Source organism: Paroedura picta, chromosome 16, assembly GCF_049243985.1.
Source record: "Paroedura picta isolate Pp20150507F chromosome 16, Ppicta_v3.0, whole genome shotgun sequence".
Taxonomy (NCBI): Eukaryota; Metazoa; Chordata; class Lepidosauria; order Squamata; family Gekkonidae; genus Paroedura; species Paroedura picta.
In genome coordinates this window covers 22,378,066-22,402,269 of record NC_135384.1, presented here as the reverse complement: position 1 = coordinate 22,402,269, position 24,204 = coordinate 22,378,066, and the positions used below count along the sequence as shown (strand labels likewise).

Here is a 24,204-nt window from a genome sequence, read left to right as displayed (position 1 = left end):
GAGCCCCTGCCAGCGAACGCTGGACATCTGGAGGACCACAGGTTGACTACCCCTGTTCTAAAACACTTCTCAACAGTCCTTCCAACACTGGAAGGTGGGATTCATCCTTGAATTGCCCCATGTTCCAGATGGGGACATAAGCCTGAGAAGTACCAGCTTGCTCAAGGTCTTTTATCAGCAACAAGCTTCAAAAGAGGGTGATCCCAATTCACAGTTTAGTTTTTAACTCAGATACTACTGGCAAGCGCCGTACACAAATCATGCTCAGGCATCTGCTTTCCCCTGCAAAAATACTATTAATCCGATAAAGCCAAAACATCTTACTCTGGGGCTCTCTAATATCTCTAGCAGAGTTCCAACCCCAGGCTCCAACCCAGGTCCTTCTGTATGCAACATGCTACAACTATCCTGCAAGGTGGGACAACAGGATTACACATCCCACCATGGGAAAATGCATGGCTTAGTGGCAGAGCATCTTGCAGACAGAAAGTCCTAGGTTCAATCCCTGGCATCTCTAGCCAAAAGGATCAGATTGCAAGTGGTGTGAAAGGAATGAGCCTGCGGCCTTGGGGAACTGCTGACAGTCTCAGTAGACAGCACTGAACTCAGTGACCCAAGGGTCTGGTTTAGTATAGGGCAGCTTCATGTAGGATGAGAGAAGGTAGTTTGCCTGAAGGGGGATCTACAGCTCAGTGGAAGAGCCTCTGCTTCGCATACGGAAGGTCCCAAGTTCAATCCCTGGCATCTTCAGTTCAAAAGGACCAGGCAGTGAAAGACCTCTGCCTGAGACTCTGGAGAGCCACTGCCAGTCTGTGTAGACAATACTGACCTTGATGGGTCAAGCATCAGGCAGCTGTATGTGTTCATAGGTTTGTAACTTAAGTGACATCTGAATCAGAGAACTCTGTAGCCAACAAGCCCTGATGCTTTGCCAGGTCTTTTTGTTCCAGTTTCCCAGCATCTTTTACGCCCCTTCCAGATTATTAGCTTTGGCCCAAAAAATGCAGAGCTGTTTATCGCTCATTCCTTGCACTGTCCAGATGCTTCTGCTCGGGCAAAACTACATCTTTCCAGCACTAAACGGCTGCTGTTTTTCAGGATGGAGAAGATCAGATTCTTCCTCTCTGGGGAAGAACCTCCGTCATCAAAAATGCATCTGAACCATGCTGTGACTTGTAAGATTTATCCGATCTATAATTAATGCTTTAGAGGGAAAGCACTCTCTTGTTGGAAGTTAGATCTGTTCCAGTGCTAGAAAGAAGGAAGACATTCTACACCCTTCCCACAGGGGTGAACAATCAGCCTGATTTCTACTGCTTCACTGGGCTTATTTTTTCTCTGACGCTAAAATGCATATCTGTTTGGTGGTGGTTTCTCTCCCCCCCACCCTCCCCCTAGACTTTCCAGATTTGCTAATTAAAAGATTTCATTCCACTATAAGCCTGAAGCTTAGCCTGAGCTTCTTGGAACATGTAAGATACAAAAAGTTAAGCATAGTTAGTACTTGGGAAGGAGACCAGCAAAAAGACTGGGGTTGGTACACTGAGGCAAGCAATTGTTAACCAATTCTGCTCATCTCTTGCCAGGAATGCCCAGCGGATGGGGTCGCCATGCGCCAGCTGCCACATGGCAGCGCATTCTTCTTCATGGTTTGCTTATCTGGATTGTTGGCTGCCAATTAAAGGATCCAGATGCCCAGGGTAATGAGGGAAATTATATTTTCCTAGGTTTCCTACAGGTCAGAGCACGCACCAACATAAACATCCAACAGCATGCCTTGCATACAAGGTATTATAAGAAGTTTACAATAAAAGCAAGATTTAAAATTAGATGAAAATTAAATGCAGACACAGTTAATGGGTATCATCAGTAACGCTGTAGCCGTGTTGGCCTGAAGCAGACGAACAAAGTTTGAGTCCAGTGGTGTTTTTAAGACGAACAAAGTTTATGCTGGACATAAGTTTTCATGCGCATGTACACGAAATCTGAAGGAGTGTGCACACACACAAAAGCTGATACCCTGAATAAAATTTTGTTTGTCTTAAAAGGCGCCACTGGACTTGAACTTTATCCTTTTTGGTAACTCATTGGCCTTTTAAGCGTCTCATCTTAAACTTTACACCACTGAGGATCTCTGCTTCTCTTCATCTGGCCCCACCCAAGAGAGATGACCAGGCATCATCTGCTGGGACATTAGCACAGCAAGGGCAGCAGTAAATGGGATCTTGTCTCCACAAAGTGGGGAGCCAAGAAAAAAGGAAAAGACAAGGGAGAAACTGAACCACGGCTAGGCCTTCTGTGAGTGAAGATGCTGTCAGAACTGAAGGCAAACTCCCCTGAAGGAAGCAGGAATCAAGCAGCACATTCAAAACTAATGGACATTTTCATGGCACTGAGATATAATCTTTCCACTCTGACTAGAAGCCACTTATGTTTTTTCACTGCAACAGACAAACACAGCCACCAATCTGGAGGACAATTCTAAGAGACAGGAGCAATAAAGGCAGGTTATCCCACCTGCTAGGCAGCCCTGGGGGACTTCTTAGCATGCTAGCAAGCAGGCCCAGCAGAAGAGGGCAGCTGAAACAAGAGTTCTAAGAGTCTGGAGAGGCAACATCTGCTCTTGCCTGTCCACCAAGCATAGTTCTATCCCACCCTCGGTTCAAGAAGCTCAGAGGAGTATCCTGAGATACAGAGGGCAGGGGGTGGCCTTACCTCTCCTCTTTTCCAAGGCCCTTCAGTCCTGTCTCTGCTGGAAGCCCTGGGAGATTTAACAACAGGTCTCTTTATGGATTACAACTGGGCAAGGACATTTCGAGACGGAGAACACCAGGGTCACCACACAGGGAAGGAAGACTGCAGCAACACTGAGAACCGGAGAAAACCAAGGCCCTGCCCATACAAGCTTTGAGGAGGAAACAGAAAGTAGTTCTTGGGGACTCAAAGGTACATGCACATGCATGCACCACACCCAGCGTAATACATATGATTCTGCTCTTTTACTGCTTGAACAGCCCTGCAGGGTGGGTTCGCCTGAGAGAAAGAGAGGCAGAAACAGGCCAAAGATGAAGAAGGAGAGCTGGTTTTTTTATACCCTGCTTTTCACTACTTGGAGGACTTCAAAAGTGGCTTTCCTTTCCCCACAACAGACACCCTGTGAGGTAGGTGGGACAGAGAGCTCTAAGAGAACTGCTCTGTGAGAATATCTCTAACTGAAACTAGCCCAAGGTCACCAAGCTGGCTGCAGGTGGTGGAGTTGGGGATCAAACCCTGTTCTCCAGATCAGGGGTAGTCAACCTGTGGTCCTCCAGATGTCAGTGGACTACAATTCCCATGAGCCCCTGCCAGTGTTTGCTGGCAGGGGCTCATGGGAATTGTAGTCCACGGACATCTGGAGGACCACAGGTTGACTACCCCTGCTCCAGATTACAGCCCACCACTATTAACCACTACCCCATCCTGATAAGCTTCATGGCTGTGTGAGAATTTGACCTCTGGTCTCAAGAACAGATCTAAGTATCTCAGTGGGCAGCTTTACAGAAGACAATATTATTTTACAGTCTCTACCCCAAGTAACAACTAGAATTTGTCCCGAGTTACCCATTCTTTGAATCATACTACCCTGCCACCACTTACCCTAGATCTGGCTAACGTTAAGTGCTAACAACGCTAATTTCACAATTTTATTTACTCCATTCATTCCCTGTCTTTCTCTTCAGTGCAGCTTACTACGTTATCTTCTGCTGTGTTTTACCCTCACAACAACCCTTTGAGGTAGATTACACCATGAGAATGTCACTGGCCCACGACCATCCATCAAAGCTTACAGGGCAGAGTGGAGATTTCAATCGGGGGCCTTGAGATTCTAGTCCAGCTCTCTAATCGTGACACCACACTTCCCTTAACTCCAGCAACATATCTTGGTCAGAGCATAAGTCCAAAACTTAGATGGGCCTTTTCAAAAGCAAGATTTAATGCTCTCCCCTTGGCAGTCTTCCAGGGCAGATTTTCCTGTACCCCTAAGCCAGGGGTAGTCAAACTGCGGCCCCCCAGGTGTCCATGGACTACAATTCTCGCTGGCAGGGGCTCCTGGGAATTGTAGTCCCTGGACATCTGCAGTTTGACTACCCCTGCCCTAAGCATTTGAGGCATTGTCTTCATTCAGAAGATATAACTGAGACAATTACCCACAGGTTATTATTTTGCCCGCTATTCATGGAAGAGAGGGAATTGCTAATTATGCCCTGCCTTACACAGTTCAACCCTCTTGAAAACAATTTAAAACATACTGAGGGCCTAATATTGAGACATCTTCTGGATTAAAGTCACAAGCAAATCACATACACGGTTGCAATGTTTTGCCTAACTGTGATTCATAAACGCAAAGCTCTTTTAATAATGTAATTTTATTAACTCCCATCTTTGCTATTATCATCTCTCTTACTGGAGCCTTTTTTATTATTCATTTATCATCACTGACATACATTATTGATTAATTTTAATGCATCTACGCCACACTGATTTAATTTTTATTTATTCTGATCCAGCCCAGTTAGGCTCTCCGTCTAAATGTGGATGATGTAATTTTATCCGATCTGCTGGAATTCGCTGGTCAATGGACTGTAAGTAAACTGATGATGATGATACCACACAGGCTGAAAAGGCGACACCCAGAAGGACCATCCCTTAAAGCAGGGGTAGTCAGCCTGTGGTCCTCCAGATGTCCATGGACTACAATTCCCATGAGCCCCTGCCAGCATTTGCTGGTAGGGGCTCATGGGAATTGTAGTCCATGGACATCTGGAGGACCACAGGTTGACTACCCCTGCCTTAAAGTATTTGTGCCCTATTTTATCCCAATGCAGTTCTAGAGGACCACAGTCTACCTCAGTCTTCTTCAACTTTTTGACCATAGAGGAACCCCTGAAATAATTTTGCAGATTTCGAGGAGCTCCGGAAGTGATGTCAGGCGACCCTCACCCCTGCCACACCTAGAAATGGCATCACTATCCATACTCTTAGCCATCCTTTTACTCCTTCACCCCGCCTTAACTACTACTACGGCAACTCTCCCTCATGTAGGCCAGAAAGAGTAGGAACTGAGAAGACAGTGCAGACACCCCCAGACCATGCCAGTTCAGAGCTCCTGTGGACCCCCTTCAGAACTCCCGCGGACCCCCCAGGGATCCTCACAGCCCTGGCTGGGAATTCCTGGTCTACCTACAAGGCGTTTGTTTCAAAAACTGCCGGTGGTGTACAGTTGTAGGGAACTCTTTGCCACAACCAACATTAACATCAGTGTGCTGGGAATTAGGATGCCTCATGGTCAAAAGGCTGACCTCGGGTAAGCTTTTACCGGTCTGCCAACCTTTCAGGGTTCTCGGGAAGATAAAATTAAAGTGAACTCAGTTGCTTGGCAGCCAGCTAAGGTACAAAAGGGACAACCTACATCTATCAAAAATAACATTCCACCCCACAACATTCTTTACGTGCCAATATGACCAAGCAGTATAACCCAGGAATGCAAATAGGACACTGGAATCTCAGCAGGGGGATCCATGTGTCACCAGAGAGTAAGTTTTTCTCCCTTCTCCTAGAAGACATGAGTGCACAGATCTGACACCCACCAAATCAGAGCGCTGCTCCGTCCAAGTATTTTCTACCCTGACCTGAAGCAGGTATCCAGAGCCTCTGGCGCAGATCCTCCACATCTGCTTCCTAATTGGAGGTGACATGGAAGGAAGCCCTGATCTTCTGCATACTCTACCACAGAGCCACCTTATTATCTTTTGGGGCTGTCAAGTCACAACTGGCTTGCAGCAATTCTGTAGTATAACCCTGGAGACTAACAGGAGTCATTTGCCTGACTCTGCATAATAACTATTGACTTTCTTGGAGGTCTCCCATCCAAGAACCCTGCTTAGCTTCCAATATCTGATAAGATCAGGCTAGCCTGGCCTATCCAGGTCAAAGCACTGAGCCACCGTCCCTTCCTTGTGACTTAAAAAAATCCCCATGTAAAATTAGAAGAGACCATGTGGCGTAAGGTTTAAGACTAGACAGAGCCAAGGTCAAATCCCCTCTCAGCTGTGAGGCTGGGGGGGGGGGTAGGTCAGCTATACTCACACTCAGCCAATCTACCTCACAGGGTTGTTATGGGGAATAACATCATAACGGAAATAAATGCAGGGGGAGAGCTGTGTTGGTCTGAAGCAACGTTTGAGTCCAGTGACACCTTGAAGACCAAATTTAATTCTGGGTTTACGCTTTCATGCGCAAGCACGCTTCTTCAGGCAACTGAAAGTTTTAGTTGCAAGGTGATATATATGGAAATTATGCCACAGCCAGAGATCCTAAAAGGGTCCAAGGGTTCCTCAGTATGCAGGTTTTGATTGCTTTACAAATACAGGAGTTCTTTGTCTGCACACATCCCTGGCAGCAGCTCCCCTTGGATCCGGAAGTCCAGGGTTCAAATCCCCACTCTGCTGGCTGAATGACCTCGGTCCAGTCACTCTCTCAACCTAAGCTACTTCCCAGGGTTGGTGTGAAAACAAAACGGAGAGAACCAGGTCTGCCACGCCGCGCTCCTCGGGAAGAGGGTGGGAGAAAAACCCACTTAACCCACATTGCTCCAGCAACAAGAATACTTCCTTCTTACCCTTCCCCAAACCAGTAATCCTGAATGCACGTCGCCTTTTGAATCATCCACTTTCCCTTGCACTAAAACATACCGCAAACCCCAATGGAAGAAGCTTCCCTGGACGCAAACTTCGCTTACTTGCTGCGGGGATCCTCTCCGCTAACGTGTTGCTAAATCCCAGCTTCTTTTACCGACTCACCCTGCGGCTGAGCCCCGGGAAAGCGAAAAGACCTGCAGCCGCCCGGAGCAACGACTACCAACCGCGGCGTCCCCAAGCAGAAGACGCAACGGGCTCCTCCTGATCCTCAGACCAGCCCCGAGCTGGAAAGTTACAGCTGATGGCACCTCCCTTCGCAAGGCACGCTGGGAGGTGTAGTTTTAGGAGAGGGGGACGCTTCCTTCCAAGAAGCGCTTGTCAACTCACGCAGCTCCTTGTTCCACTAAGGTCAGTATTGTGTCCTCAGGCAGGCAGCGGCTCTCCGGCAGAGGGCACCAGAAGAAGCCAGATCTAAAACGTGCTACTGGACCCAGGGGTGGTCAAACTGTGGCTCTACAGATGTGGCTCTTCCAGGGGCTCATGGGAATTGTAGTCCATGGATATCTGGAGAGCCAATTTGGCCACCCCTGTATGTTCAAACTAGGTCAGTTTGATGGAAGGATTGATTGTAGACCTAATAAAGGTAAAGGTATCCCCTGACCCTTGGGGTGACACCCTCTAGTGTTTTCTTGGCAGACTCAATACGGGGTGGTTTGCCAGTGCCTTCCCCAGTCATTACCGTTTACCCCCCAGCAAGCTGGGTACTCATTTTACCAACCTCGGAAGGATGGAAAGCTGAGTCAACCTTGAGCCAGCTGCTGGGATTGAACTCCCAGCCTCATGGGCAGAGCTTCAAACAGCATGCTACTGCCTTACCACTCTGCACCACATGAGGCTATTCAAATAGACCTAATACGGCATCTTTAATTAGATGGTGTGTGTTTGTGTGGAGGGATGATTTTGCTTTTGCTTTGGACCCATGATCAGCAGTCTACTGAAGACTTTATGTGTGGGCCTTCACAAGATTTAAAAATACATAAATATTAAAAATGTTAGCATCAGTTCCAATATCATGCTCTTCAGTGTAATGAAGTGGCAGTCATCAAATAAGACAGTAAGCAAATATGGAAGAGCCTCTTGTGGCACAGAGTGGTAAGGCAGCCGTCTGAAAGCTTTGCCCATGAGGCTGGGAGTTCAATCCCAGCAGCTGGCTCAAGGTTGACTCAGCCTTCCATCCTTCCGAGGTCGGTAAAATGAGTACCCAGCTTGCTGGGGGGTAAATGGTAATGACTGGGGAAGGCACTGGCAAACTACCCCGTATTGAGTCTGCCATGAAAACGCTAGAGGGCGTCACCCCAAGGGTCAGACATGACTCGGTGCTTGCACAGGGGATACCTTTACCTTTTAAGCAAATATGGATAAATCAAGTCATCTATTAGGGGGGAAAGGGTTAGGATCGGGCAGAGGACTACAAAAGGAGGCAAAGTGTAGACAGCATGAATAAAGAAGCACTTGTCTCTCTCTCTCTCACATCATGTTAGAATTTGGCAATTGGTTATAAATAAAAGTCCAGTGGCACCTTAAAGACCAACACCGTTTACTTCAATATCCATCTTCATGAGTCACCGTTCACCACCATTTCAGATCCAAGGAAGACCTGAAGAAGTGAGTGATGACCCACAAAAGTTCATATGTTGAAATAAATGTTCTCAGTCTTCATAGTGCCATAGGCCTTTTGCTTTACTTTGCCACAACAGACTAACACAGCTACTCCTTTGCAGTTCAGTCAAGACAGACAAAATATTACTCCACATAACTATTAGTTGACTAGTGGAATTCACTGCCACATGATGGCTACCTTAGATTGATTGAAAAGGGGGTTGCAGACATTTATGGAACCCAGGCCTATTAACCATTATAGCTGGATGGGATTGCTGGTTCAGAGGGTTTACACCAGCTGGCCCTGTTTGTGGACTTCCTTAAGGCACGGAATTGGTGGCAACTGTATTCTGAACTATTGTTCTGACCTAGGGTTGCCAACATTCCTGGAAAAATTAATGGACAGTGCATAGAAATGGGCAACTGATGCTTTTCCGGCCCTGGAAGTAAGTAACATCACCTACCAAATAGCATCCAGATAGGGCTCTATAAAATGGCTAGGACATTTGCCTTCATGCCACTTGGAACCTTAGTCTCCTCCCAGTATGGTTAGTTCTATTTTTTATGTACAAGCAGGACTGTGCTGTTGCAATCCCAGCCACTGAACTCCAAGCATCAGGTACCTGTCAGATCTTCACATAACAAGAAGCCTTTAATAGCATATAAATGTACAATATAAGGAGGGAAAGTGCAAAAGGATCCACTGCTGTAGAGAAAACCAAGACAGAGATAATGCTTTAGAGTAAGACAAAATACATTCACAATCTCTTATGACAAGATATAAAAACTTTGCAACTGGTTCAATTATATCAGAGTTCTGGGATGCCAAAAGAAACAGATCTTCACAGATGACTAGGCTTGCCAGTACAGTGCTGGGAAATACCAGATTTTCGGGGGTGGAGCCTCAGGAGGCCGGGATTGGAGGCATAATGCCAAGGAGTTTTACTTCCAAAGCAACCATTTCCTCATGTGCACATATGCCCATCTCAGTATTTTTTTGGATTAATGATGTTTTAAGGGCTGGGTTTCATGGGGATATTTATAAATGTAGCCCCCCTTGAGTCCTAGGAAGAAGGCGGGTTATAAATTAAATAAATCACTACAATGTCAGGTCGCCTGGAGATCAGCTGAAACCACGGGAGACCCCCAGCAACCCGGAGGCTGCAACCCTACAACCAACAGCGGACGCCCACGTGGCTCCCATGGCGGCGCTCCTGGGTGACCTCCAGCCGGCCAAGCAGGAGAGCACGTGAGCGAGCCTGCCTCTGACGCTCCCGGGGAAGGACCAATCCGCGCGTTTTCCTGCGTCGCCCAATCCGCGCTCGGGGGACGGAGGCCAGCGCCGAGGGCGGCAGCCAATAGCCGGCGGATAAGAAGCCGCGCGTCCCGTCAGCCCCCGCGGCCTGTCCGGGGAAACGTTCCGTGCGCCGTACCAGCCAATCGGAGCGGAGGACGCGGGGCAGCCTCGGCAAGGTGAGCGCGGCCGGGCGGGCGGTGGCTGAGCCGCAGCGCGGAGACTTTGCGGCCCGGTGGAGGCTCCCTTGGCCCGCGAAGGTCAGCCGGGGAAGGCCGCGAAGCGCCGTCGGTGGCAGCTCCGTTTCTTCGGGTTGCCTGTCGTCGCCCCGATTCCAGCCCGCGGTTACCTTGGCTCATTTAAGTGCATGCTGGTCCTTTCCATTGGAAAGCTGCGGGCAGCGCGCGGGGGTTCCCGTCTCCTCCCCCGGTTCCTCGTCAGGACAGCCCTGGGAGAGGGGAGAGGCCGAGGTCACGTCGGTGTCACATTCAGAGCGAGCAGGAATTGGGGCGCCGCGCTCCGCTGGAGCTTTCCACGGGCCTGGGAGGTCGAGCAGGGGTTGCTCAGTGAGCTTCATGGCCTATTGGGGATTTGACCGCAGGGGAGCCTGGTTCTACTCTCCCAGTGCACATTTTGTGCAGCTTGGGTTGTGTTGAGTCTTGTTGAGCACATGAGTGGTGAGTGTGGGAGTAGTCTCCAAGGAAAGCCAATGTGGAGCAGCGGCTAGAGTCAGCCAGGTCTGGGAAGAGCTGGGTTTGAGTTTCTGCTTGCTTTGAAATCTGCTGAGTGACCTGATGTCAGTTGTCTTCCTGGAACATAACCCACCTCACGGGCTTGTTGTGGGGGTAAAATGGACAGGGGTAAATTGTGTGTGGTGCTCTGGAATTCCTGGGGAAAGGACAAGGTGAAGATGCACCAAGCATAGATGCATTTTCATAAGTGTGTGTTGCACAGAATGGATCCAGGTGTCCTTGGGGTGTAAGGCTGGGGATGGTGGCTAAGCCATGTCAGACTTGATGTGCCATTGGTGTGAATCGAGTGGGGAAGGTCATAGGAAGCTCAGTGGAAAGAGCTGTTTGAAAGTTGTCCTGAAAGGCCTGAAGAACACATGTTTTTCACCCCTGCCATCTTTATGGTGCCTTGCTACATAATCTCAGGTCATATCTGCTTCATTTTCCATGTGATTAACTTATCCATCTTTAACAGTGTACCTCCAGAGCTAGATCAATCAATGCTTTGCAAAAGCTCTGAGACAACAAAACATATATGCCTGCAATACAAAAAGAACACTCAGGGGAAACCGATGTGTTCTTTAGGAATTGCCTCCTTTGTCCACCTGCTGGGCTCCCTTCTTAAGCAGTGAGAATACTTGGGTTGTGTGTATATATAAATGTGACTTCTTTCTTCTTTTAGGGTAATCAGAATGCAGACTCCAGTAGCTCTCCTGGCTTCGCCAGCTCTGGTAAGGACCTTTTTGCATACATTTTGCCTTTATGAAAAAAACAGGCAGCTCCTCTTTAAAGTGCCTAACAGAGCCATCTAAAGCACAGTTTAACATGTAAAATCCACTTTAGACAGTGGACTTAGAAGTGCTCAACTGTGCTTAAGAGCTCCTTGTTTCATTCCTCCATAGGCACACCAGCTATTCCCCTTTTCCTGAGAATGGTAATTTGTCCAAAGCAAACCAATGAACTCAGATAAATGTATACTTTGAACCTAGATCAAAGGCTAAGCTAAAATGATTTCTGAAGGGTATGCCAAGCCGGCTTAGCTTATAGCCAACAACTCTGTGCTAGTCCTTGTAAGCATGCATGCCAGTATCAGTCATTTGCAATTAACAACCTTTCCAGGTTTTGAAAAATGAAGTTCCTTTGCACGATGGCTGCAGGTGATTCTTACTTGTTAGGGCAACAGTGGCGCATTAACCATGGTACATTAAGCCAGACTTAATCTTGAAGCATGTGGGGGAAAGCATCCAAAATGCTGTAGCTTCTGTACAAACAGAATTTATAGTAGGCAGTGTCCTTCTGCATGGTTCCTCTTGTTTAAATCATTAATTAGGCAATTCTAGCATATGATTCATAGATGTGAAAATGGGATTGGGGAGTGCTGTAATGTCAGTTCACTGCACCACCAAAAAGGAGGAGATGGCAATTTGGAATTAGGCCACTTATAGCTCTGAAAGGTATTCTAACTCAACTACTATGTGGGAAGTCTTGATCTAATCTAATGGGGCACCACAGCCCTGTACTGGGAAGTAGAGGAATGGAAGACAAAAGTGAAAAATACATGTAGTTTTTTAAAATTATTCTGGACAATTGGAGCAGATATTGAAGAGTTATCCCAAGCCACAGTGATATGGCTACTTTATGAAATGTCGATGTCCAACTCTCACTGAATCAAAGTGCTCTAAGCCTTCCAAATCTGCTTACATTGGTGTGGACCCGAATGGTCTGAGTTATGTTACCTGGTTGTATTCTCAAATGTTTCTTAGACATAAATTTATCTTATTCTGTGTAGTATTTACATATTTGGAGAAAAGGGTGATCACTGTATGCTGCTTCAAGGAGCCTGTTAGGATGAGTTGTATTTTGAAAACAAATGGTACTGACATTTTATACCCTGGATTTCACCTTTTGCCCTCAGTATGAGAGATGAGTGCATTGCACCTGATAGCCTTTGAAAAATGTAGCAATCAAGAATAATTGAAACCCAGAAAACCCACTTCACTGATGGCAAATTTAAATAAGTAATTTAAACATTTACATAATGCTAACTAAAAATACCAAAACCTACCATGAAGAAGCTATGTCCATGCTTCATGTCCCACCTGTCTAACATGATTTCCAGTGACTCAGCCCTGATAAAAATATTTACCCATATGTGACAGAAAATTCTCGACATTTTTCCACCCCATATCGCTGCCATTCAATCAAGAAAGCCTAGAAGCCATGCATACCTCAGTGTACATGCTTTTACACATATCAGGTCTTGCACTCAGGCACTGACATCTCCAGTTAAAGGGTCTTAATGGTGAAAAGGGATATTTGCCTGAAGCCCCAAAATTGCTGCCAATCAGGCAAAGACAGTGCCGGGTTGCTGCTACTTTTCTGAATCAAATGAAATGTCTTTTCAGTTTCGCTGCTGTTCGCGGCCTCTGAGCAGACCAGTTTGCCTGTCTATATTGAGCAGGCCAGAGACTCAAACTGTACAGGTAAGAATAAATACATAAAGATAACCCTTTGCTGCTCTCATGCTTGCTCATAATTGGGAAACTAGGCTAACTTCTCAGTCCTCATTACTTGCCAGAAGCACATAGAAACGTGGCCTCCTCTTTCTTGGGCCAATTGCCCCAGAAGGCTGTTCCATGAAGGATGAATGTGTTTCAGACATTATGAAGGAATGAAATTATTTTACAGATAAGACTGAAGGCTGAAATAGGAAAACAGATTTCATTCAAATCTGTGACTTACAGTCTGTGTTTTTCACAGGGACTCAAGGTAGATTACACATAGAAAGTACAGGCAACGAAATGGGACATTCAGCAACCATTGGTGTAACGTTATAGAATTCTGACACCATGCAAAAGAACAGAAGTATAGCATAAGCATTAACATAACACATTAAGTGGTACAGAAATAAAAGAACAGGCTCCTAATTACAGTAAGTGGTACAGAAATAAAAGAACAGGCTACTATTTACAGTAAGAGGTACAGAAATAAAAGAACAGGCTCCTACTTACAATAAGTGGCACAAAAATTAAAGAACAGGCTCCTAATTACAGTAAGTGGTACAGAAATAAAAGAACAGGCTACTATTTACAGTAAGAGGTACAGAAATAAAAGAACAGGCTCCTACTTACAATAAGTGGTACAAAAATTAAAGAACAGGCTCCTAATTACAGTAAGTGGTACAGAAATAAAAGAACAGGCTACTATTTACAGTAAGAGGTACAGAAATAAAAGAACAGGCTCCCACTTACAATAAGTGGTACAAAAATTAAAGAACAGGCTCCTAATTACAGTAAGTGGTACAGAAATAAAAGAACAGGCTACTATTTACAGTAAGAGGTACAGAAATAAAAGAACAGGCTCCTACTTACAATAAGTGGCACAAAAATTAAAGAACAGGCTCCTAATTACAGTAAGTGGTACAGAAATAAAAGAACAGGCTTCTACTTACAGTAAGCCGTATAGAGCACAGTCACAAATCATTTATGCAAAAAAGTCTGTGAGCCGTTTTGAACATTGTGATTCTATTAAACTGCACAGAACAAGACCTTTTTGAATAGCGATGGGTCTTGTTAACATATGTGTGGGTTTGCAGTGACTTTTACTAAAGCACATGATGGACTCAAACAGGCATTATTATACGCTGTGAAATCAAGGTCTGCCTCTAAAGGGTCCAAATGGCCAATAAACACAGAGAGGTGATTGTGAAAGCTGCTGTCGTCATCTTCCTTTTCCTGGACTTTGCCACTCTGCAACTGCATTGGGCATTGAGAATCTGCCTGTTCTCACCACGTAGCTGATCATTCTCAGTTTAAGGGGGGGGGGGGAGCATTCTGCATCAGAACTTGCATGAGTGCCTGCCTTGGTGAACTGGATTCTGGCAGTCTTTTCATGCTGTCTAACATCTTACAGAGTTAATGCCTTCCCTATACTTAGTCATAGTATATGTGGTGTGTTCCATCAGGGCTTGGGTACGGAAGAGGAGGGTGTTCTTATGTGTGGTTAGTGTGCACCACTAACCTTACACCAATGTAAGGTTGGAAACTTACAGCCAATGGTTGCTGAATGTCCCATTTTGTTGACTGCACTTTCTATGTTAGTCTCTGCTTAGTGTGGCTCAGTGGTGCCTGCAGTAAGTGGTACTCTTTAAAAAAAATGTTTAATGTTAACATATTAGTTACAGAAAAATACAGAATAAAGATTTCACAGACATTTCAGATATTCGTCCCAGTTTTTTTGATATTCTTCAGGCGGTCTATGATTGACCCAATCTGTCAGTTTAGCTGTTACTGCTAGGTCTCTGGGTTTCATGCACCATGAGTCCATGTGTGGTGCCTGTTGCTGTTTCCAGCCAAAGGCAGTAATCAACCTTGCTGCTGTGGTTGTGTGAAAGAAAAATTCTTCCATCTGTTTAGGTTGACTTGCAGGTAAAATACTTAATGACATGTTTTTGGGTCCGGTGCAAATGTATATTTAAACATTGTTTGCAACATATCATGAACTTTAATCCAAATTTTTAAAATCAGTTTACAGTTCCACTACATATGAAAGAAAGAGGCAAGTGAGGCCAACTATTCCAACATTTGACCAGAAGGAGTGTTGTGTTTGATGTGCCTTTATTACCAAAAGGCAACAGTTTGTTTTGCCTTAAAGCATTCAGAGGCACTCAAGTGAGTTGGGAGCTGAAGGCTTCATTAACAAGCTCACAGCAATGCTTACCCCTTTTGAGCTGTCAGGACCCTATTGGAGCATCCAAAACAGACAGATCTCCTGGATCTGTTCAAAGCACCCAGGCCTGCAAGGCAAATCAGGCACAAAAGGAGAGCTCTTGTTCTCTGTGACCTACAAAGAAGTACAGCAATACAAAAGGGGATGGGAAGGGGACAGGGAAAGTGTGGAACCAACAAATATTTGGCTGAAACTGCACTAATCATTTGTTTTCATCCTTAGCCCTTTGGTGCTTCCCATCTTCAGCTGGCTCATCGGGAATTCCAGACCAGCGCTATCTCCCGTGATATTGATACTGCAGCTAAATTCATTGGTGCTGGTGCGGCCACAGTTGGGGTAGCTGGCTCAGGAGCTGGAATTGGCACAGTGTTTGGCAGCTTAATCATCGGTTATGCCAGGTAGGGTTGCATGGGTTTAGAAAACAAGCAGCTTAGAAAGGGCTCTTACCATCAAAAACCCAATACATTTAAATCTTCTTGTAAGAGGCAGTTTCTGTGTACAACTGATCATGATTAAGCATTGCTGATGGAAATCTTTCTAGGCAGAGAAGTTGTACACACGTTTGGCAAATAAACCACCCATTGTGTTAGAGAAACATTTTGGTTTTGGAATTGATGGCTTGGCAATCATTTTTAAAATCGCCCTTCTCCATGGTGCTGAAGAAACAGCCCTGGGGTCCACATGCTTTCCTGGGGGGATGTGTTGGTCGATTGAATGTGATTTTTCTTTTTTGGAGATGGGGACAAAGAGGCCTACAAGCTTGCATAAATTCTGCAAGACAGCTGAGGCCTTAAATAATATCCATGACCTGCTGGGCTCCCTGCCTGAAAAATCCACCTAATTAACCATCAAGGAGGAGATAGCTTTTGTGCAATTCATTTTAAATTTCTATTTTAGGATTTAAAATGCTTAAATTTTACATTGCTTGTCAGTCGTCTTTTGACAGAGATGATCCATCCCGAGCCCTTGGAAAAGGGTGGAATCGAAACATACAAATTAATAAAAATGCCACAAAAGCATAATTAAAGCAACTGGTTTAAAGTTGTGCAGAAATAATCAGAGCAGTGAGATGATAGAGAACAATCGTAACACTTTGAAAATGCAAGCCATGACCCAGAGGACATATCCATGCATGTTTTGCACCCTCTGCCAGAGTTTACTTTTGATTTAGTTTGTCTTATTTCTTTAACTAAGAAGTTCAAAGCTGCTTCTTATACCAGCCGGATTTTGCCTAACAAATCTTGCCTTGTGTCCCACCTACAGGAACCCATCCCTCAAGCAGCAGCTGTTCTCTTACGCCATCCTGGGATTTGCCCTTTCAGAGGCCATGGGGCTGTTCTGTCTGATGGTGGCATTCCTCATCCTGTTTGCCATGTAACCGACTCAGAGCGGTGATGCCGTCCCCATGTGGTCTATGTGTCCTCTCGGGTCTGAGCCTGTCTCCCTTGCCAGAGTGTTACACGTTAATAAACCAGATTTGGGTTTTCTTTTTGTTGAGTCTTTTTCTTTGCTCTGTTGTGTTCCACGCATTTAAAAAGAGTGTTTAAAATGTGCACAGTGTAGGGAAAAGGGGAATAAAAGTGTCCTACATCAGCCCTTTATGAACATGTATGCACGTCTGCCTGCTGTGCATAATATTGCCTGCATCTGGTGATGGGAAGAGGGGCTGGTACAAAGTTGTAAAGTGGATCCTCCAATCTGCATTCCCACCCAGACTACCTCTTCAGCTATTGAAATGTACCTTCCTGAAGTATCATAAGTTGACACAAATAGATCCACTCAGGGTAATAACGTGGCACTCCCTGCCGAGGATAATGTCTTCCCTGAATGCTGGACAGGGGTGGAGTCTTTATCACTTTTCCAAGCCATGCTGTCACTACAAGAGTTCAAAGTGAGTCCCAAGGGAATGTACTCTACTGCAGGGAGTAGGCATGGGAGAAAGGGGTGGGCCTTGTGTCTGTCCATCATTATTACCTAGGCCTAGGCCTCTTCCTAACTGGGTCAAGGTAAGTTGCTGTGCTCCTGGTCCCACTGGGGCTCAAACAGTGTGTGAAGTGTCGGTAGGGTGGGGCCATATACCTTGGATCAGTTTGGAGTTTCTGTGGCACCTTACGTAGTTGTGGAATGCTGCAGTAAGTAATATAGTGTTGCTCAGTAAGTGGTCTGCACCAAGAGGCTGAGAAAGGTAGCTGGAAAAGGCAGCAAAAACAAAAAAAGACAAGTCCCTTGTGGCAGGCAAGGGCAGCTGGCATGTGAAAACTGGTTCCCCTCTGGAAGAGTGGCTGGATTAGACCTCAAATCTGGTGTAACAGAAAGCAGCGTTTATTTCTTCAAACATGCCTATGCTCCCTGCCTCCACAAGTGTATAGTTCCTTAAATGCCTCTTTATCGCTTACAAAAATGAAAGCCCACGCCTTGAATTGATCTCAGAGGGTCTTAAAGGGGTTATTGGACTCCATTTGTGTTGTGCTCCTTCAAACCAACACGGCTGCCATTTAAACATTCTATTAAGAGTTTCAATGCAGATTTAAAAAAAGAACATGGGAGGGAGTGGGAGAAAGCAAATGAAAGCACGGCTTTATCTTGATGCCTGTTCTGGGGCAGAGGGGACGTGTCGGTGTCAGACAAGGACAATTCAGCGGGGAATAGCGGCAGCAGGCCTCTTCCGGGAACGCTCTAGGACGTGGCCTCTATGGTCACGTTGAGGGAGGAAGCGCTTGCCCTTGGCGGACGGCGCTGGAAAGATTTCTTAAAGGGGCGGATGCTTTGAGAGGCGGCTATGGGCGGGGCTACGCTGCCTGGCTCTGATGACGTCGACATACGATGGCGCCGCCCCTTCTGAGCGGGTCTGTGACACCGGCGGTCCCGGAAGAGCACTCTAGGACGGCGGAGGACCAGAGAGATGCGACGGAGCCGCGAAAGTTCCGCTTTGCAGTGCACAGAAGCCTCGGTTGGGGGGCCGGGAGTGGCAATAATGGGGACAGGCCGGTTTGGAGGGCTCCTTTCCGGTGCCGAGCTTAGAAAGGCCGTCTGCCCCAAGGTACCGGGTGGCCTTCAATTATTACCGTTTTTCAAAACTTGGCTGAAATTTATGCAACAGAAATTAAGGTGGCGACAAGAAAGACTTGACCTGTTGAACTTTCACCTGATTCCCGCACGTTTAGGGGTGGCCAAACTGGCTCTCCAGATGTCCATGGACTACAATTACTATGAGACCCTGCCGGCGTCATGGACATCTAGAGAGCCGTTTTGGCCACTACTGCTTTGAAGGCGCAGCGATGTACTATGGGTACAGTGATGGGAAAGCTGCCCCCTCCCCCAGAAGTAGGAGCTGCATAAACAGGGAAGGCCAAACAGAGGTCTGTGGACTGCCATATTGTTACAGTTACAATGTATACCCCTATGTTTTATGTAAACCGCCCCGAGCCTTGTGGGAGGGCAGTATAGAAATATAATAAATAAATACTGTCTGGGGCTTATGGTAATACTCAGTGGACATATGTAGAACCACAGGTGTGCCACCCTGGCATATTTCATGGCATTTTGTACAGACTTCCCCCTAAATCCAGCAGCTGCAAAAAGGTGGAGGTGTAGGGAGACACTCTGTCCACAGCTGCCTTCTAACTTTTAAAGACATGCAATTCTGAACTAACAAAACAACAAATCCTGTGGCACTTTAAATACTTGCAGCATTTATTCCAGGCAGGATGAGCTCAGGTGAGTCAGGGTGGTCTCAAAAGTCACCTGGGGAGATCCACTGCAGACTACAACATTTGAACCCTGCTCATGCAGGTCCTCCATAAAGATGCTAAACACTATGACACCCTGTGGCGCTTCTAAGCAGAACCCACCATAAGAGCTTGAAGTGCATTTTGTTTTTCTAGTAGGAAAAATTCTACAGCCATATTAGTGCGTATAAAACAAACAAAAAGCCACCAGCAATAATCCTCAAAATGGACATGAAATTGTGCAGAACTTATCTTCAGGGTAGATGTTGCAGATGTAAATCAAACAAACAAAACCCAGAAGGCAGGGTTTTAAGGACAGGGTAAAAGAACAGGCATCAATTGATCAATAGTACTGCAAAAAATTGGAGGTACACTTTTATTGACACTTTTCAGGCCAAAATACCTCCATAACAACCCAGAACAAGCATCTGTAAACAGCCCGTGGCGCCACGGGCGCCATCTGTAAACAGCCCGTGGCGCCACGGGCGCCACGGACTGTATAAAGGAGTAAGGGGTAGTGGGGAGGAGTTAGGGCGGGACCGGTCCGGGATAAAAACTCGGGGGGGGGGCAATCAGGAGCCGCGAAGCGGCTCCTGATTGGCCCCTCCGAGTGTCAATCCCGCCCCAGGCAGTCAATGGGGAGCCGCGCGAAGCGCGGCTCCCCATTGCCTGCTTCACTCGCTTGGAAAATGGCAGCCCGCCTGGTGAGAGCCTCGGCTGGGGGGTGGGCTGGGAAGCCTTCTCTTGGCCGGCGGAGCGGCCTCGCAGCGTTGTGGACGCTGCGAGCCTGCTCCGCCGGCCGAGAGAAGACTCCAGAGAGCCTCGGGGGGGTGGATGGGTGGGGGGGGGACGGGAAGCCTTCTGCCGCGGGCCGTAGCGGGCTCACAGCGTCGTAGACGCTGTGAGCCCGCTGCGGCCCGCGGCAGAAGGCTCCAGAGAGCCTCGGGGGGGTGGATGGGTGGGGGGGGGGGACGGGAAGCCTTCTGCCGCGGGCCGTAGCGGGCTCACAGCGTCGTAGACGCTGTGAGCCCGCTGCGGCCCGCGGCAGAAGGCTCCAGAGAGCCTCGGGGGGGTGGATGGGTGGGGGGGGGACGGGAAGCTTTCTGCCGCCGGGCGGAGCCGCCTCGCAGCGTCGCCGCCCGCCTCACCTCCGCCCGGACTACGGCGTTCAGAAGCCTGCCAGATCAGGAGCCGAAGCCGACAAAAGGTACGCCGCTTCCCCTCCATGTAGCCCCGGCCCTCCCCAACACCTTCTGCGCTCCGCCGTGGGGAAGGGGGGCAAGCCTCCTGCGGCCCTGTGCTGCCCTGTGCTACGCCAGCCAGGCCTACCCTTGCCCCGTGCCAATGCCATCTAGCGCCCATTTTATCTACAGTAAAATGGGCTTAAAATCTAGTTAAACAAATAATACAACTGCACAAAGAGTGCTTGCACTTGAAAGCTCACGCCCTGAATAAATCTTTGTCGGTCTTAAAGGTGCTACTGGACTCTGATTTTATTGTGCTACGATCAACACGGCTACCCATTTGAATCTAATTTTACTGCAAAAACCCATGGGATTCATTACAGACACCCAAGAACAATATTATAGAAAAGAAAATACAGAACTGTCACTTATATTAATCCCTTTCAGGCCAAAATATCTCTGGAAAACAACAGACTGGACAGGAACAGGCATTAAACAAATTAAAGGCACTGCAAAACATTGTTTTTGAAGTCAAAACCTAGAAAGATTAACCTATTACTGGCTAAACTACCTCTGGAACAGCATTAAACAAATAACAGTACTGCCCCAAAAGGTGGGATGTCCTAAAGGCACTTCAGGAAAATGTTTTGGAAGATATAGAAGCAGCATACTTTTATTAACTTTTCCCCTCTTCAAATACCAATTCTACATCCAGCTTTCAAACCAAATAAAAAACAGTCTTTGTATTACTATTTTTATTACTATTGTATTACTATTTGTATTACTATTTTTATTTTATTCGCCCTCCGGGGAGGGCGGTATATAAGTATGATAAATAAAATCAATCAATAAATAAATTCACATTCATCCACTGTGCACTAGTGGTATCTCCCTTTCCTTTTTTATTGCACTCTCCATTTTGACCCACTGACTGCCTGAATCTGAGGTGGCCTAGCAAAAGACGTATAGTGCAGTGGCTGAGGATGCCACAGAACATTCCATCTTTGTCCTGTTCAGTGGAGTCCCACAGGGAAAAGTCCTCTCTCCAATCCTATTTAACATCCATATGCCCTCTTGCTCAGCTGGTGTGGATGTTTGGGCTGCAATGCCATCAATACGCAGATGCCACCCAGTTCTTCCTCCTGATGGATGGCCACCCTGATTCTCATGAATCCTTAGCCAGATGCCTGGAAGCGGTGATGAGATGGCTCAAGCAAAGCCGTCTGAAGCTAAATCCTTCAAAGACGAAGGTCCTGTGGCTGGGCAGGAAGGGTGCAAGTGAGGAAGCACGACTACCCAACCTGGATGGAGTGCAACTATCAGTAGCTCACTCCACCAGAAACCTGGGTGTGATCTTCACTGCCTCCCTCTATGGGGAGGAACAGGTCACAAGAGTAGCATGGCAGGCTTTCTACCATCTATGCCAGGGGTAGTCAAACTGCGGCCCTCCAGATGTCCATGGACTACAATTCCCAGAAGCCCCTGCCAGCATTCACTGGCAGGGGCTTCTGGGAATTGTAGTCCATGGACATCTGGAGGGCCGCAGTTTGACTACCCCTGATCTATGCCAAGCCAAGCTACTAGCATCCTTCAAGGCCCCAGAACACCTAACTACAGTTATCCATACAATAGTCACCTCTAGACTAGACTTCTGCAACTCGCTCTGTGCAGGCCTTCACTTAACCTTGACCTGGAAACTGCAACTGGTCCAGAATTCTGTGGCCAGGGTCCTCACAAATATAACATGGAAGTCTCACCTCCGGTCTGCCCTCTAACAATTCCACTGGCTCCCAGTCAAATTCCGGAACAGGCTTAAGGTTCTGGTAATCTTCAAGGCCATATGTGGTCTGGGTCCACTGTATCTGAGAGACCACCTCTCTGGCTATAACCCCCAAAGAGCCTTATACTCCGCCATCTCCAACTGGCTGGTGATCCCTGGCCCCAAAGAAGCACACCGGGCCTCAGCTAGGGCCAATGCTTTCTCTATCCTGGTCCCTACCTGGTAGATTGAGCTTCCTGATGAGATCAGGGCCCTTCCTCAATTCCCACAATTCCACAGGGCCTGTAAAAGGGAGCTCCTCCATCAGGCATTTGGTTGAGACAGGCTGACTCAACAACATCCACTGCCCCCCCTGACACCCCTTTCCATGCTTCAGACTGATTTCCCATGGGATCATGTCTTGAAAGTTAAAGTCATTGTTGTAACATGAATTATTCTAATACTGTTGCTCAGTTTATAACCACTATTATGAATGTTGTTGTCACGATTGTGATGTATATCTTTGCGTTTTATGTAAACTGCCCTGAGACTTATGGGAGGGCAGTATAGAAATATAAGAAATAAAATAAATAAAAAATAAAGAAGAATCACTGCAAGCCAGCCTAGAAGAATGTCAGGAAACCTGGGACAGCCACTGCCAGTCTGAATGAATGTGACTGGCTACGGGGAGCCATGCTTAAAGCAGTTGCAGTTGTTTGGTTTATACACATCTTTGTTAGTTGCTTAAATACCTCACCAGGTCACGTGGAACTCTAACCTTCCTGTAATCTGGCCAACATTCCTTTCCACAGCAATCCCGTAGGTCATCCCTACCTTTTCATGGGGATCTTCAAGAGTGAGGCAACCTAGCAGTGCAGATGGTTTTGCGTAATGTCTGAGCAAGTGGAAACAATGATATGGCTAATTTGGATGGGTTGTAAGCTCCATTTGGGGGGTGGAAGGCGGCATGGTACAGCAATGTCAAACCATCTCTGTTTCTCACTTGCTTTGGAAGCCCCTTGTTGGCACCTCCATATTGACTGTGCCATGACACACAATTCCCATTTTGAATTTCACTTTTCAGATTTTTTATGCAAACTAGGGTAGCCCTCATATTTGTAGAAACATACTTCCTCTCTTTCAGTAGCTCCTAGCTCTACCTAGGCTTGTTGAATGTGTAATTTACCTCTATGCCACATAAAGCTTCAACTGCCTGTTTCCTCTACTAGAGGGAAAAGCATTTTCTACAGTAAAATACCCACACCAGATTAAAAAAGGAAAAAAAGTGGACAAAGACACCATGAAATAAAGAGTTTGCAACATTTCTATGCAACATCAAGAATTGCACAGTATAATCACAGTGATCTGTGACAACAAACTTGTTACGCAATTTCATGCCTAGAGTAGATAAGAAAGGATCAACTTTCTTTAAACCCAGTAATACAGACTACTAGAAAATTCTACAGTGGTTTCGCTGGATTGTCCATTTGAAGTTCCTTAAGTTTATGTCTCAATAAATCTATTACCCAGCACTCTTTTTTGCAGCAACGGACTAGGATCACCTTCTGAGTAAAGAATAGTTAGAAAGAAGGATGAATTTACAATTCAGCACACAAACACTGCTAATCAGAATGAAAGGCCATCTTGAATAGTTAGTACTATAATTCCATAGCAAAATAAATCCAAGGCACACTATCTAAAATGTAATATCAGTAATAAAAATTAACCTTCACTAAGAAATCAGCTGAAGGTATGGCTAAGTGATCCAGTAATTACAATAATTGGTGCAGGGCTCTAATCTTTGCCTGAATTATTAATGCAAGCAAGGTGCAATCCTGTGGAATCCCATAGCAGAAAGGCAAAGAGAGTGAGCAACAGCTTCCCAATAACACTCTTGAAACAAACACTCAGGTAAGTGAGAGAACATTCTCCCCCCTTCTGCAAGGGTGATCGCGCGGCCGCGCCACAAACGCGCATTTGCGTCACTTGCGTGCATGCGCGAAACACATGTGCAGCCCTGCTTCCCTCTCCCCCCCTCTCAGAAAAAGAAGCTTGCCGTGCCGCAAGCTAATCGGCCGCTTTTGCGGCCGATTTGCTTGAAGCCTGGGAAGTTTCTTACTGCGGGGGGGGGGGGGGCGGGGAGAGGGAGCCGCGGCCCGGTGCCGGGCCCTCCGTGGCCCAACACCGGGCCGCAGCCCAATGGTTGGGGACCACCGCTCTAAGGCAGTGGTTCTCAACCTTCCTAATGCCACGACCCTTTAATACAGTTCCTCATGTTGTGGCGACCCCCAACCATAAAATTAGGGTTCTTTCACAGAAATTAAACCGAAACTGACCAATGGCGTGAAGATCCATTGTTCAGGATTGTATAGAAATTGTTTTCCCCCTGGTGTTTCTGAGTTCAGTTCTGACTCTTGTCCCACCGTGCCGATCTCGCTCTTTTC

The 24,204-nt window shown here is 46.7% G+C and overlaps 2 protein-coding genes across 5 annotated transcripts in view; one reads left to right on the top strand and one right to left on the bottom strand.

Moving 5' to 3' along the window:
• The window catches only part of CALCOCO2 (calcium binding and coiled-coil domain 2), a 43,311-nt gene extending 36,318 nt beyond the window's left edge, over positions 1 to 6,993 (bottom strand). The window contains exon 1 of one of the 3 annotated variants that reach the window (XM_077313700.1): positions 6,840 to 6,993. The gene's annotated coding sequence lies outside the window, so the exon portion shown is untranslated. Of the gene's footprint in view, positions 1 to 2,715; positions 2,865 to 6,778 lie in introns of those variants that run through there. The other 2 variants (XM_077313699.1, XM_077313701.1) reach the window with 2 other exon arrangements.
• A 2,660-nt stretch (positions 6,994 to 9,653) lies between these two features.
• Positions 9,654 to 16,574, top strand: ATP5MC1 (ATP synthase membrane subunit c locus 1). Of its 2 annotated transcripts, none has more exons than XM_077314199.1 (5): positions 9,654 to 9,809; positions 11,044 to 11,092; positions 12,767 to 12,844; positions 15,312 to 15,487; positions 16,353 to 16,574. In XM_077314199.1, exons 2-5 carry the CDS (start codon positions 11,054 to 11,056, stop codon positions 16,465 to 16,467), a joined length of 408 nt encoding a protein of 135 aa, XP_077170314.1. In that variant the 5' UTR covers positions 9,654 to 9,809; positions 11,044 to 11,053; the 3' UTR covers positions 16,468 to 16,574. The 2 variants fall into 2 exon arrangements, with proteins under 2 accessions (XP_077170314.1, XP_077170315.1); XM_077314200.1 differs by having other exon boundaries at positions 9,766 to 9,890.
• The last annotated feature ends 7,630 nt before the right edge of the window (positions 16,575 to 24,204 follow it).